Consider the following 14,002-nt stretch of genomic DNA (forward strand, 5'->3'; position numbering starts at 1 on the left):
TAAAGAATATTAGAATTCATGTAGGATGTAATAAACTGTGAGCACCTTAAACTCTACTACACTAGGAACTACAGCACTTCTGTTGCATAGAGACTGCTGCTATAAGCTAACAGCTATCCTGTGTCTCTGTATTAATGAATGTGAGTAATGTATGGAAAGGGATATTGCCTTAACGCACTTTTTTTTATTATTTCTCATTTCACATTTTAGCATCACAAATGTGTTCATTTGCTCAAGATCAATGGACCACACAGTGATTTTTTGGGTCTCAGGAATATAAAATGAAGGCTTACCACCAAATACTTCAGCACATGTGTACAAAGGTATTTTCTATAGTTATAAGGATTCAGTTGCCAAAGGAGGATTTTTTATAAATATGTATTCTGCATGTATTTACAAGAAAATTTGGCTATGAAGATTATTTGACACCTTCCAACTCTCATACAAAGCATTGCTCTGCACAGTGCATTGCTACTATTTGTACAGGGCTACGCTCCAAAACAAAAGGACTCAGAATGTCTTGTTACATAAAGGGGATTTTCCTTAAAGGAGAGATTAGTGGTTAAAAATATGGAACAACAGAGCAATGGTAAAAGCCTGCTGTCAGGACGGAATGCTATAGCCCCTCTAATATAATATATAGAGAGAGCAGCAATAGCGGTAAGAGCAGCAGCAAAGAGAAAAGAAGAATCAGCGAGGGAAATGCAGAGGGCAAAAGGAGAAATGTGCAACCGTGTATTTCTATCCCAGAAACTCTCCACATTTCAAGACCGAATTTCAAGAACGTCCTGCAGGCTGGGAAACACCTCCCGCCCACCATGACTTTTCTGGGTATTTTCTGGCAATCAGACGATCCTGAGAGCACCTGGGCCGCGGCCGGCAGCAAACCGGTCTTCTGCCGTGGGAAGCCTGGAGCCCCCTCCGCCCTGGCAGGGCCCTCCACAGCACCGGCTGCCGGCGCAGTCGCTCCCCCCGGGCCGGGGCGGGGGCGGCGGTGCGGCGCGGTGCGGCGCGGTGCGGAGCGGCGCGGTGCGGGTCCGGCAGGGGGCAGCGGCGGGCCGGGCCGCCGGAGTCACTGCGAGAGCCGGGGGAGGGAGGTGAGGGAATAAGGGCTTCCCGCATCGGGCCAACTGTAACTACTTAGGATGTATTCCCGCCTCAAACTCCAAAACGTGTAATGTGGAACATCAGAAAGGCACATTGGTGAACTCTCCGCCTCTAATGGGAAACAGTTGAGAGTTCTACCAAATCTGTCACTTTTTAAATGAAAACATGAAAAAGGGCTAAGATAAAACAAAACAACAAGAAAAAAAAAGGTTGGAATTATGCACTTTGATTCAGATACTGAAAAATTTTCCTCAAGGAATGGAAAAACTGATGGGAAAAAAAAAAAAAAAGGGCAAACCGAAATCTTATGGTGCCTGTAGCAGCCTGAGCAGACATTCCTCCCTATAATCCCCTTGCTCCCTAACCGCTCCGGGAAGGGAAAAAAACCCTTCTGTGATGGCTCGTAGAGATTTTGGGACCTTAGGATGTTTAAACAAGTGGTTCCCATTTCTATTCCAGGGTAACTGGTGACTGTCCCAGACAACACTTGGCTGCTCTGGGCTGAACTGAACGGTAGTTTATCAAAAAAGGCAAACCAAGAGGCTTCCAAAGCAAGATCACTGATTTGGAGAAAGAGTAGAGAAAGAGAAAGGCTGTTCCGTGGGACTGCAACTGCAGCAGCCAGGGCAGGAGACTGCTCTACCGGAGGCGTGATCCATGATGTGTATTTTAAAAGACCCTACAAATTCTCCTGCTAACTTTAAAAATCTGCTGTTTCTTTTTTTTTTTTTTTTAATGCCCCCGTATCTCGGAGGCATCATAGGAACCAGAAAGGCAACCTGTAAGGCCAGGGGACAGAGAAGCCGCCCCTACCCGTGCCTGTCCGCCTCGCCCCCCGGCTGCCAGCCCGGCTGCTGCCCCCGCGCCCCTCCCGCCGCGCACTGGTGACATTAGATCCTTATCATGGCAATCCGTGAGGACACGAATTAAAGTGCCTCGGGGATCTATCTCCCACTGGTATTAGTGGGGATCCCAGTTGCCGTTCCCAGTCGGTGTGTATCCCTCCTGCCTCATTTAGGGAAGACTTTGAAGGCAGAAGGGGCTGGCCGCACGCTCCGCGGCAGCGCGCCCACCTCGCAGCAGGTACGGGCTGAAAACCTTGCTGAAAACGAATCCAGGGAGAACTCCGGCTGCCAAAACCTCAGCCTCCTGAAACCTGCCTCTCCCCGAAACCCTTCCCAGCCTCGGGAACCCATGGGGGGGTTCTTTTATTAGCCAGGCAGCCAGCGGCGGTGAACATTTGCCGGTGCGCTGCTGCTTTACAAGCGCTTCGTTGTCCGGGCTGTGCCAGCCCTTACCGGCGCCGCTTCTTGTTCTCAGCTGGGGCTGACAGCCCTCCCCAGCCAAGGGCTCGGCGGGCTGCAGCGGGGACTGGCTGCAATAATTATTTGTACCTGAGCGCGGGGAGCGTTAGGAGTCGTGTACCAGATGCCACAGACGCGGTCGCCGATAAGCACCAAGCGATATCGCCTGCTAAAGCAAGAAGCAGAGGAAACTCAGCACATCGTCAACAACATGTGCCTGATACCGTTTTTCTGAACATCTTGTTAAAAGCAAGACCTGAAAAAAAATGAGTAGCGAGTGACTTCTTTTGTTTCTTCCCCCGTTTGATAACTCAGGACATTACTCCTCGTGTTGTGCTCAGCTTCGCCCTGTCCTTTATTGATTGTTTGGGTTTTCACAGAACAGAATGATAGTAATAAAAAGAATCACAGTTATCGTTGGGGAAAAACGGGGCAACAGGCGCCGCATTTTAAACAACGGGTCACTAACTCTTCTGTGCGGCGGAGCCGGCAGCGTGCCTCTAAAGTGCGGATCTTTGCACAAACCGCTTGCCCGAAGAAGTGGAAGCTGCCCCGCCAGCCTAGAAATCACGGACCTCTTCCTCGTCCAGAGCCCATTTACCGAAGCCTCACGGTTTTTTCAGACACCCCGCCCCAGCCAAGTGCCGGACTTATCACCAGTTGTTAGTGAAATGCCCTCCCAAGGGCCGGACCGCGGGCCGGCGCGGTTTGCGCCGCGCCGCTCCCGTGCCGGCATTCACCCCGTGCTGCCTAATTTAATCGAAAATAGTCAGTGTAAACGAGAAATGTGACGTTCTGTCCCGTTACTTCGTAATTGCTCCGAATTAGCTATTCATGTGGTGTGTGGGGGAGAATCCCGTTGGAGAGGGAGAGAGAAAGAAAGAAATGAAACGAAGGTAGGTGGCCAATTCATCTGCCAGCAAAACTGTAGCATTGACAGGGACCTACTGGGAAGCCAGGAGCCTCCGCCGCTGTCAGGGCTCCTCTCTCGGGCAGGCTGCGGAGCCGGCTGGGTGCCCGCGCCCGCCTGTGCCCTCCGGGAAACCGAGCTCGGGACCCCCGGGACTTCACCGCAGGGTGCATTCCCTCACAGAGGCAGAGCAGGGAGGGCCAGTGCTTCACTTTAAGATCCCACCTGATGAGATTTCTCACAGTATTTGCTCTCTGTACAACTTGAGGGAGAGCAAGTCTCCCTTCCCCCACGCAATGCCTTCGTGCTCTGTGTTCCTCGACTCCCTCTCCCCAGGAGACGGGGCAGGTCCCCGCAGCGGGGAGCGGGCGGGCTCCCGCGGGGCGCAGCCCATCCTCGGTGCCTGCCGCCCGGCTCCGTGTGCTGAGGCGGGAACAAGCACGAGGTTTTGTCGAAAGCCGAATTCCGCTTCAGGCTACGTGCAGCTGATTTTGAACGAATTCCCACCATCCCACCAAATCCTGCAGCTGCTTGTTTGGCTAATAAAACCCCATGTGGTTTCTAAACTTATAGAAAGAAAAAGGAAAAAGATGTCCATCCAAGTAAACTATAAGTGAAAACTCATTGATTACCTCCGCCTTCCTGTCTCTGATTTGATTAATCGTTTGCCATCATGCTTTCCGAGTCACTTCTGTGTTGGTTTCCCTCTGCCTGAATCCTGTAAGACTCTTCCAGAAGGGCGGCTGTGATGTCGAGACCAACATACTGTAAACAACCACGAGAAGCAGAGCTAATGTTTTCAATACAGCTCAAGGACTAAAATAAACTCATTGGATTAGGGCAGCCGGAGCGATTGTTATGGTGAGCGCTTCCCAGGCCCGCTGCTGAGCACATCCCCGAGGGCTACCTGGGGCGGGCGGCGGTGCCGCGGCGGCCCCGGGCAGCGGAGCGGGCGGGCGGGCGCCGAGCCCCGCCGGGAGGAGCCCCCCGGCCGCCGCCGTCTGCCCTGCGCGGGGCCGCATCCCTCCTGCGGGCAGATGTTACACCGCCGCAGAGCAGAGCCCTGCCAAGCCGCGGAGATGCCCCGCAGGCCCAGGGATGGGCTTCTGGGGGGGTTGCGCATAGGTGGATGGAGAAGGCGCAGGGGAACCGCGGACCCAGGAGCCCGCCTGAGGCCCGGCTCCATCCCCAGCTCCCGGCCGCCGAGGTGCGCCCAGGGCTGCAGGCGCCGCCGGCGGGGCTCAGCGCTGCGCCCAGCGCTCTGCAGCGCGTATCGGGGCTCTCGAGTCTGGTTATCCCGGCCCTGGCCATCGCCCACCACAGTGTCGGGCTTTTTAGTCCTCGTAATATTTTTTTCCACCGCCTTCCATCACCTAAAGCACCACGCCGTCTGCCCGTGCCCGCCTGCACGGAGCTCGCTCTCTGCGTTTGAGGCTGGCCGGCCTCTCCTGCGAGCAGGCAGGACCGGACCCCGCAGGGAGGGCCGAGACCCAACGGGGGGAAGGAGGGGTCCCCGGTCCCTGCACGCCACCCGCACCGTCGGGCCGCCCTCCGGCAGCGCGGGGCCCGCGCCTGCGACGGGCCCCGAGTCGCGGGGCAGGCGGCGAGCCGGGGCACCGGAGCTCGCAGAGCTCCCGGCCGCCGGGGCACGGCGGTCGGGCAGCCGGGGAGAGCGGCCGGGAGCCGCGTCCGTCATACACGCAGAGCGGAGATTTTTTAAGTAACAAATGTACTTTTTTATTTTTGAAACAAAAATATCGTTTTCGCCTTAACAATAGCCGGATCTCGCTGAACGAAGCCTTTGCATATTTTCCTGTTTTAATTGGTTGTATAATAAACAGTCCTGACCCCGCACTCTCTTTTCAATGAGTTCAGGGTGAAACGCGGACCATGGGACTGGAAATGACTTTTTCACCACTTAAAACACGGACAAGAATACCAGGAATCAGGCGGTATTAAACAGCCGCACCGGTGGGGGCGGGAGGGGGGCGCAAGGTGAGAGCTGTGTGTATCTCCTCCCGGAGCACGGCTCTGCCCGGCCCGCAGCCACCGGCACCGTCGCCCACCCGCCCCGGGCACGCCTCGGGGCGCCACCGCTCTTCTGGGGTCCCTCAGCACCCCGCCGTCGGGCGGCTGCCCCCGCGCTCCCGCCGGGCCGCAGGTAGAGGGCAGCCGTGCCGTGCCGTGCCGTGCCGTGCCGTGCCGTGCCGGCGGGGAGCGCTCCTGGCGCCGAGGGCTCTGTCATCCTCCGAGCCTGGCCAGGGCTCGAGGGCTGCCAAAAGACCGGAGAGGAAGAAAAACCTGCGGCCGCAAAACAGCCCCCCGGGCCCGGGACTGCCCCGGGGGCTGGAGCAGCCGGGGGGCGATGGAGGCCCGCTCAGCCCCGGGGAGCAAACCCTTCCCTTCCCCCGAGGGGCACGGGCAGCGCTCTCCCGCTCCGGCAGTGGCCAAGGCAGACTGCTTCCACGCCCGCTCTGTGCAGGGAGAAAACAGCCCTCGCGCTCCTGCTTTCATCTCTCGCCAGCGTTGCATAAACCTGGGGCCGCTTTGGCAGGGCAGCGCCGGCAGCTCAGCCGGGACAGCGGCCCCGAGCCCCCCTGCCCCGGCTCTGGCCCCTGGAGCAGCCCCGCGGCGGGCGGCGGCCCCAAGGCCGGAGGAGGCTCCGCTCCGCGGAGCATTCCTCCTGCCGGCATTTATATAACGGGGAAAGGCCTTACACAACGCACAAACTCAGCTCTTGCCAAGAGACCGGCGCTTGGCCGCTTAGCTTTCTTAAGGGGCCGGCGGTGCTGGGTGGCAGCGCGGCCCGGGGGCAGGTGGGAGCCGCAGCAGGAGCTGCCGCGGCGGCCCAGGGCGAGGGAACGCTGAGCCGCCGTGGGCACCCCTGGCCCGCGCCGTTCGTGCCCACGGGGCTGCCTGTACGTGGGGTCGGTACAGCCCCCTTCTCCCGCCCAGCCGCTGCCGTCCCAAGTGCCGCTGTGCCGGGATGCGGGCTCGATGCTGCAGAGCAGCAAGGATGCCCAGTGGCCTGGGCTTGGGGACGCGGGGGAACAAGACTCTCACGGGAGGCTCAGTCACTGCGTGCCCACGCCTGGGTGTTTCTTAGCGCACAGCGAGGTATCCCGGCTCCGCACCGGCCCGGTGCTCGCTGCCCAGCGAGCAGTGATGCGATGGCCGCCCCCCATCCCCATGCCGGTGGGACCTGAAGGGGAAGCCCGGCCGCTCCTCGCAGCGGCAGAGGCCGCGCTGCTGCCGGCAGGACGAGCTCTGCCCCACGCCGCTGCCCGACGGCGCCCGGCGAGCGCGGGCAGGCCGGCCCGGGACGCCGGCGGGGCTCTCGCTCTGATTTCCCGTCCCCTCTGCGGAGGGCCGAGGGCAGAGCGAGGCGGCGCTGCCGGGGGCACGGCCGGACTGGAGGCAGCCGGGGGCCCCGCCGGGCCCGGGCCGGGGAGCGGTCCGCACCAAGGGCTGCCCGGGCGGTCCTGAGGGCAGGGTGGAGGGAGAGGGTAGCAGACGTGCCCAGGACACGGTGGCTGTTTAATAAACCACACGAGTTTACATTCAGTTCAGCCTCTGTTTATAAAATACAGAAAACGATCGTAAAAACATCCTACAGGCGCGACGGCGGCACCGGCTGACATGGGGACGAGCTGCTTCCGGGGAGCTCGAGGCGAAGGCCAGCAGAGCCCCGGCCGGGCACAGGGACCCCGGCAGACGGACGGCTCGCCCTGCGCTCCTCGGGGCGTGTGAGCGATGCCGCCTTTCCCCTCCGCCGCCAGCTCCCACCCGCCCGGCCGGCAAGACGAGCGGCCTCTCCCGGCTCTGCCCGCCCGCACGAGGGGCTCCGCGGCAGTGTCTCTCCACTGTCGGGCCCAGGCCCCCGGGAGCCGCAGCGGAGAGCCCCCGGTGGGTGAAGACTGGCCGGGGACCCCGAGGGCACCTTCGTCTGCTTCCAAGCTGCCCAACATTCCCGCACCTTGGGAAGGAAGGCCCTCGTCCAGAGGCAGCGATTGCCCACCAACGAACCGCCGACAAACGCGCTGCTCCCTCCCTCTCCGTAGTGACACAGCCGGGTGCTGGTCACCCATCGCGGGTCCACCCAGGCTCACTCCCAGCGGCGCCATCGCCTGGAGACCCCGCGGGAATCGGAGCAGCCCCAGAGTCTGCACGGCCCTGCCCGGTCCCAGGCTGCCGCCGCCTCCCCCTGCCCCCAGGCACCGCCAGGTATCGCTTCACCCAAAGCCGGCGAGGCCCCAGCCCGCTCCCGGGCGTTTGCCAAGGGCGCTGCAGCCCGGCCGAGCGGTGGCACAGCCCGAGAACGGGCCCGGGGGGACGCCAGCGGGGCTGTGCAGGGCCCAGGGCGGCGCTCCCGCCCTCCCTTCGTCCCATGCCCGGCGGCGGGAGGGATTTCCCTTGCGAGCTCGCCATGGCCCCAATGTACCCCGGAGGAGACAAGCGGGACTAGCAGTACCTATCGAATAAGCAACAAGCAGCCAGGGCCCTGAGCCCCCCGGCGCAAGCCTGCAACCCAGGGGCGGGCAGCGGCCGGGCTGTCAGGGCCGGTCGCCGCGCTCACCCTGCGCTCCTCGGGGCGTGTGAGCGATGCCGCCTTTTCCCTCCGCCGCCAGCTCCCACCTGAGGGCCCTGGGCAGGTCAGAGACCCCGAGCGAGCGCCCCACTCCCGCAACGGCCGGCAGAGCCACGGGTGGCAAAGGCGTGAGTCGAGGCCGTGTCCCATGTGCGCTGGCAGCCCCGGGGCTGTCCGCCGCCGGATCCGGCCTTTCGCCTCCCGTTGCATCGTTGTTTGTGTAGGGCTGGGCTCGCTCCTTCTCTCCTGGCCCCGGGACAGCAGCTCGGCCCCGCAGCCCTCAGCGCACAGCGCAGAGCGGCTGCGGAACCGGCTCTGCGCAGCGACCCCGTTTGCCCCGCGTCTCCGCCCGCTCGGGAGCGGAGCCCCTCGGCCGCACCACCGCTCCCAGCGCCCTCCCGCTCGGGCTAGGCCCTGGGGACCGGGGGCAGGGGGCACAGCAGGGCCTCCAGGCCGCAGCGAGGCCGGGCTGGCCCGGCGGGTGGCCCCGCAGCCCTTCTCCCCTGGCCGTGCCCGCCGAGCTGCGCCGCGGCAGAGATGCGACCGGTCCCCGCGTCCCCCCACTGATTTCTGCAACCGAGCTGGAGACTGCCGCTTCCTTCCGTGCAGGGAATCCGCAGAAGGCCCTGGCGGAGAGGGAGAGCCTCAGGCAGCCGGGCAAGGCCCTGTCTGCACCCAGCGCCCGCGCGTCACGTCTCCCTTGGGCCTCGCGGAGGCCCCCGGCAGCGGGAGGGGAGTGCTCACCCCCGTTACCGGGTTTCGCCCCTGGCACCCCCTCTCCGGGGGAGAGAGCTGCCTGCGCAACCCGGAACAAGCGGAACACCCGCATCCCCGCTCCCGCCCGCGGGACAGCAGGCCTGGCCCAGGTCGGCGTCCAAGGGGACCCGCTACACCCCGGGCCGGCACCGGGCGGGGGCCACGCCGCCTGCCCCGCCGCCCGGTCCTCTCCTGAGCCCCCAGGCGCCCGCGCAGGGGCCGTTGCCTGCGAGCGCGGGCAGGCTTTGAAGCGAGGCCCAGGCCTCGGGAGCGCCGCTGCCGGAGCCACCGGCCCGGCGAGAAAAGCGACTCCCGCCAGCGGCTCTCAGCACCAGCACCGGCCGGAGCCCAGATGGGGCGCGGGCCCCGCCGCAGCGCGGTCGGTCCAAGCCCGAGGCGGCGCGGGGCTCCGCTGTGTCGCCCAGCGCCGCGGCCCCGAGCAGGCGGGGAAGAAACGAAAGCGGAGCCGGGGTCTGTGGCGGGCGCAGCCCCCGGCACTGCCCGGAGGGCTCTGCCTCCCGGCGCCCCGGGAGGGTCGGGCACACAGGCGAGGTGCTGGCGGCTGCCCGCGCCCCAGAGCGGAGGCGCTCCCAGGCCCGCCCGCCCGCGCCGACTGCCCGCGGTGCCAACGAAACGGTCCCCGCACCTCCTCGGCGGCCGCCAAGACAGCACCGGGGCGCCGGCCGGCGCGGCCGAGAGGCGGCCCCGCCGGACCTCTCCCGCCGCTGCGCAGCCCGCCACGGCGCTCAACGGAGTCGGTACACCGCCCAAGCACAGCCCGCGTATTTACCGCAGCGGAGCAGGCGTGCGCGGCTGCGGAGAGCGCTGCAAGCCGCTGCCGGGGCTCGGGGTCGAGAGCGGCGCCCGCCGCCGGGAGCCGGCCGGGCAGCGCGGAGCGGCCCCGCACACGGCCCCCTCCCTGTTCTCCGCTGCCGCTTCTCGATCCCGAGCACGGAGGAGCGGAGTGAAATAAAACGATATGGAAAGAAGGAAAGGCATTTTATTGGAGACTTTACAATGCTAGAAAGTACAATAAAAGTGCTAGTTCAGTCTAGAAAAGTTGGTCCCAAAATGGTACTATGCCACAGCATCTATCAGCTTACATAAACATTTATAAAATCGCTATGAACTGGCCCCTGTGTTATAAACGCTATTTTTTTTTTCACATTAATCTATGTAAAATTGAAGGATCAAAACGTTTTAAGAAAAAGGGCAAGCATTCAAAAGCAGAACCTACCGGAAAATCCATTTTGGGCCAGGTTTGAGGTCAAAAATATGAAGATAGTTTAAACTTTCATTATTAATAATAATACGCACACGGAAAAATATTCCAATTTATAGGAAACCGTCTTTTTTTTTTAATAACATCAAAATATTTTTTTAGACCTGTATAAAATTACTTTTAAGACCTCAGAGGACATTGTCTCCTTTAAAAATATATTACCGCTGCCGAAACGTTTCACGAGTGACCCTGGCGGGTTTTGTTTGTTGGTTTCTAATAACCAGCAATATCGCACATCTCCTGCTGTTACAGCAGTCCCCACATAAGTACTATTTTGACGAAAAGTCACAGCTCGGAAGAAGCGCAGTGCTTTGCAGACCGAGGAAGAAGAAGGAGAAGATGAAGAGAAGGAGGAGGACGAGCACCGCGGGCACACGGCAGTGTTTAGGCCCCGCCAGCCCCGCACCGCCACGCGTGGAAATGCCTCCGCTATTTACAAGCTGCGCTTTACTCTCCCCAAGGCTGAGTCCGAAAAGATTACGGCCGAATTACAACGGAGCAGAATTTTGAGGGCTAAACAGCCTAATTTTAATTACATGCTTCCCCCCCCAAACCCCACACAAAGAAAGACACGAGCAGAGAAACGAACGGTAAATCCGAGCTCGCCTAGATGCAGCCGGCCCGGCCACCGCTGCGCCCGGCGCAGCCCCGCTCGGGAAGCTCCCTCACTGACACTGCCTTCTCCTCACCGTGGGACGGCTCCTACGCTTACACTACACGCGGAGCAGGGCTACTATTTTCCCACCGCAACAGTTTGGGCACAGAGAGAGGAAAGTCCGCAGCTAGAGACGAGGAGGACGAGGAGGAGAGACACGAGAGAGCAGGAGAACGCAGCGGGATCGGAGAGGGGCAGCGGGGCCGGGGCAAAGGCATTTCTGTGGCGGCGGCCGGCCGGAGCCTCCCTAGATGTCTATGCGGGAGTGCAGGGAGCTGTGTTTGCTGTCGTGCTCCCAGTAGGAACAGTGCATCATGGACAACTCGGCGGGCTGGCGGGCGCAGGCGAACTGGAGGCCGGCTCCGTTCGCCGCCGGGGCCGCGGGCGGCGCGGAGCTGGCCGGGCTGAGCTGCTGGGTGTGGTGGGCGTGCGGGTGGTGGTGGTGGCCCATGCCGTTGTAGGAGTTCACCATGCTGGGCAGCGCCATGCTCTGTACCCGCGAGTAGGGGCTGTAGGACGCTGGGCCCGAGAGTCCTTTCACATTGACGGGGCTGACGTTCCCGCCAGACATCTGGCAGGAGGTGTAGGGCATGGGCGCGGGGGGCTGCGCCAGCGGCCACGAGTTGTTCATGAAGGTGGACTGCAAGTACTTGGGCGGGGAGAGGTAGCCGTAGCTGTCGGGGCTGAAGAGGGTCTTGCAGGGCTGGAAGTGGGTCGGGGGCGGCCGGAAGGGCCGCTTCATCCTTCGTCTCCTGCGGTAGTTGCCCTTCTCGAACATGTCCTCGCAGGCCGGGTCCAGTGTCCAGTAGTTGCCCTTGCGCTCGCCACCGCCCTCCCGGGGCACCTTGATGAAGCACTCGTTGAGGCTGAGGTTGTGGCGGATGCTGTTCTGCCAGCCCTTCTTGTTCTTCTCGTAGAAAGGGAACTTGCTGATGATGTACTGGTAGATCCCGGACAGCGTGAGCCTCTTCTCTGCGCTCTCCCGGATGGCCATGGCGATCAGGGCCACGTAGGAGTAGGGGGGCTTCTGCGAGGGGTCCGGCTTCTCGGGGCCCTTCTCGGCGCTCAGCTCCTCCTTGCCCCGCTCCGTCTCCTTGCTGCCGCTGGTGTCATGAGCCAGCAGCGCCACCGTGTCCTCCTCACCGTCCGGGTAGCTGCTCATCATGGTGCCCCGCGTCCGCCGCCCCGCCGCCCGGGGCGCGCAGCGCAGCGCCGCGCGGTGCGGAGCGCTGCCCCGTGCGCGGTGCTCGGAGCCCTGTGCTGGCGGCCGTCCCGCCCCGCACGCGCCGGGACCGGGGCCGGGACGGGGGCCGAAGCCGGGACGGAGATCGGGAGGCGCCTCTCGCGGCGCCGCTGGTCCGTGCAGCGCGGCGGCGGCGGCGTCCCTGCCCCCGCGGGCTCCGCTCCCCTCTGCCGCGGCGGCCGGGCTCTTTTCTGATTTGTATGGGCCCGGCCGAGTTCCGCTTTCGTCAGGAGCCCGCTCCCCTATCGCCGCCGAGCCGCTGGGCACGGCCGAGTTCACCCCGCAGTCACGGCGCCGCGCTCAGTCCCGCGCACACGCGGTCCGACGTGGCCCCGCGGAGCGGCGCGGAACCGCCCCGGCTCGGCTGCGCCGCCGGGGGCGGGGGGGGGTGGTGTCCGGGAGGCGCTGAGCGAGCCTCCGCCGCCCGCCCGGGGAGCCCGCCGGGTCCCGCGGCGCTGCTCTCCCCTTCTGCCCTGAGAGGGGCCGCGCTGGAGGCGGTGGGTGCGAGGGGGTGTGCCCGAAGCCGCGGCGCTCGCCCCTGCCCCGGCGGCTGTCACACGTCCAGCCGCACACGCGGTCGCGTTTATATGTCTTGGCCCCGGGCCCCGCCAACCGATCGCGCCCGGGGAGCGCAAGGAGGCTGTTGCCGCTTCCTGCAAGTCGGTTCTTGCAGCCCTTATCTGCAGGAGGCAGAGAGCAAGGGGTGTCAGGTCGCTCCTTCTCCCTCCCCGCAAAGTACGCGCAGGCACCCAGCGCGGCTGCAGGGCTGAAAGACGCCCCGAGGGCCGGGGCAGGGTGGCGAGGCGGGGGCGACACACCGGGCAGCTTTCCTGTCCGTTCCCCTGGAGGGCTCCGGATTATTTCACACGGTTCCTGGAGCAGCGTATGTGGCATCGACATCCCCCGTCTCCTTCCCTTTTTCTGCCTTCAGGTAGAGCCTCCCCGAGCAGCAGCCGAAAGGCAGTCTCAGCTGGCCCGAGCACAAGAGGTGGCGTGTAATAATAAATCACTGACACGGGGCTGCTCCACGCGATACAGAAGCGGGCAGGCGGACAGAGGATGCTTTGCACTGATTTCTAACGGAGCATTCAGCCCGAGCCCCGGGAGCGGTGCGGACTGGCCCCGTTTGTCCCCCTGAGCCCCCCCCCCCGCCAGACAACGCGGCCGCCGGCAGCCGCAGGAGCCGGGCCGAGCTCTACGGGGCCGGGGCCACCTGCGCTCCCCAACCGCGGCCCCGCTCGGCCCTCGGGGCCCGGCGCTGCAGTGAGCCCGCTGCTGCCGGTACGGCTCCGCTCCGGGGATTTGCCCGCACGGGCCCGACCTCCCCGTCCGTACTCAAGCACAACTCGGTGTTTCCCCCCTCGGGCTGCCTAGAAGCGACCCTCGGTGCACCTCGGTACCCGCAGGTCCGTGGGCCGGCAGGTCACGGCCCTCAGACTCGCTTTTGCCTGTCTTGAACGTGAACCACTGCACCGCGCTATTCCCCGCCCCGCGGATTTTACGTGCTACATCAGTTTTCGTAACCAAACGCAAGCCCGGAGGGCCGGCAGCTCTCGAACAGCATGCCCGGTGCAGCCCGCCTCTCCCGTCGGGGTGCCCTGGGGCTTCGGCATCCCATGCGCGGACTTCTAGTTCCTCTGCCCGGCCAAGGGCACACGACCCCTGCTTCCCTCCCCGAGAGAGGCTCTTGGTAGGTGAAGGCAGTCGAAGATGTAGAAACGTATTTTAACCGAGAGATAAAATAGCCCTTCGGGGAGCTGTTATATTTATATATATTATTATAGTTCTCGGTTGAAATACGCTTCTGCATCTTCGCCTGTAGCCATATCACGAATCCCTTCTCTCGCACCAGCGGAGAAACGCATACCCTAAAACCTGGACTGCATAAATTTGGTCACAGAAACGAGGCCCCCATAATTCCGCACACAGCCGCGGAACAGCGCACGCCGCCCCCTAAGCACCCCCCTAAAGCACACAAACGAAAGTGCGGAGGGCTCAGGCCCGCAGGAGAGACGCTCTCCAGCATTTTCCTCCCCGGCCGGCCCCCGGCGGCTCCCCGGCGGCTCGCTCCGCGCAGAGCGGCGGGGCAGCCGGAGACAGCTGTGCCCCGCCGCCGCCCGCCGAGGCGGCGCGCCCGGGGCCGGAGCCGCAGGGCTC

The 14,002-nt window shown here is 63.2% G+C and overlaps 1 protein-coding gene across 1 annotated transcript; it reads right to left on the reverse strand.

The window, feature by feature from the left end:
- Positions 1 to 10,849: 10,849 nt before the first annotated feature.
- Positions 10,850 to 11,767, reverse strand: FOXL2 (forkhead box L2). Its single transcript, XM_075157621.1, has one exon. It carries the CDS (start codon positions 11,765 to 11,767, stop codon positions 10,850 to 10,852), a length of 918 nt encoding a protein of 305 aa, XP_075013722.1.
- Positions 11,768 to 14,002: the final 2,235 nt, after the last annotated feature.

Source organism: Calonectris borealis, chromosome 9 (assembly GCF_964195595.1).
Source record: "Calonectris borealis chromosome 9, bCalBor7.hap1.2, whole genome shotgun sequence".
Classification (NCBI taxonomy): Eukaryota; Metazoa; Chordata; class Aves; order Procellariiformes; family Procellariidae; genus Calonectris; species Calonectris borealis.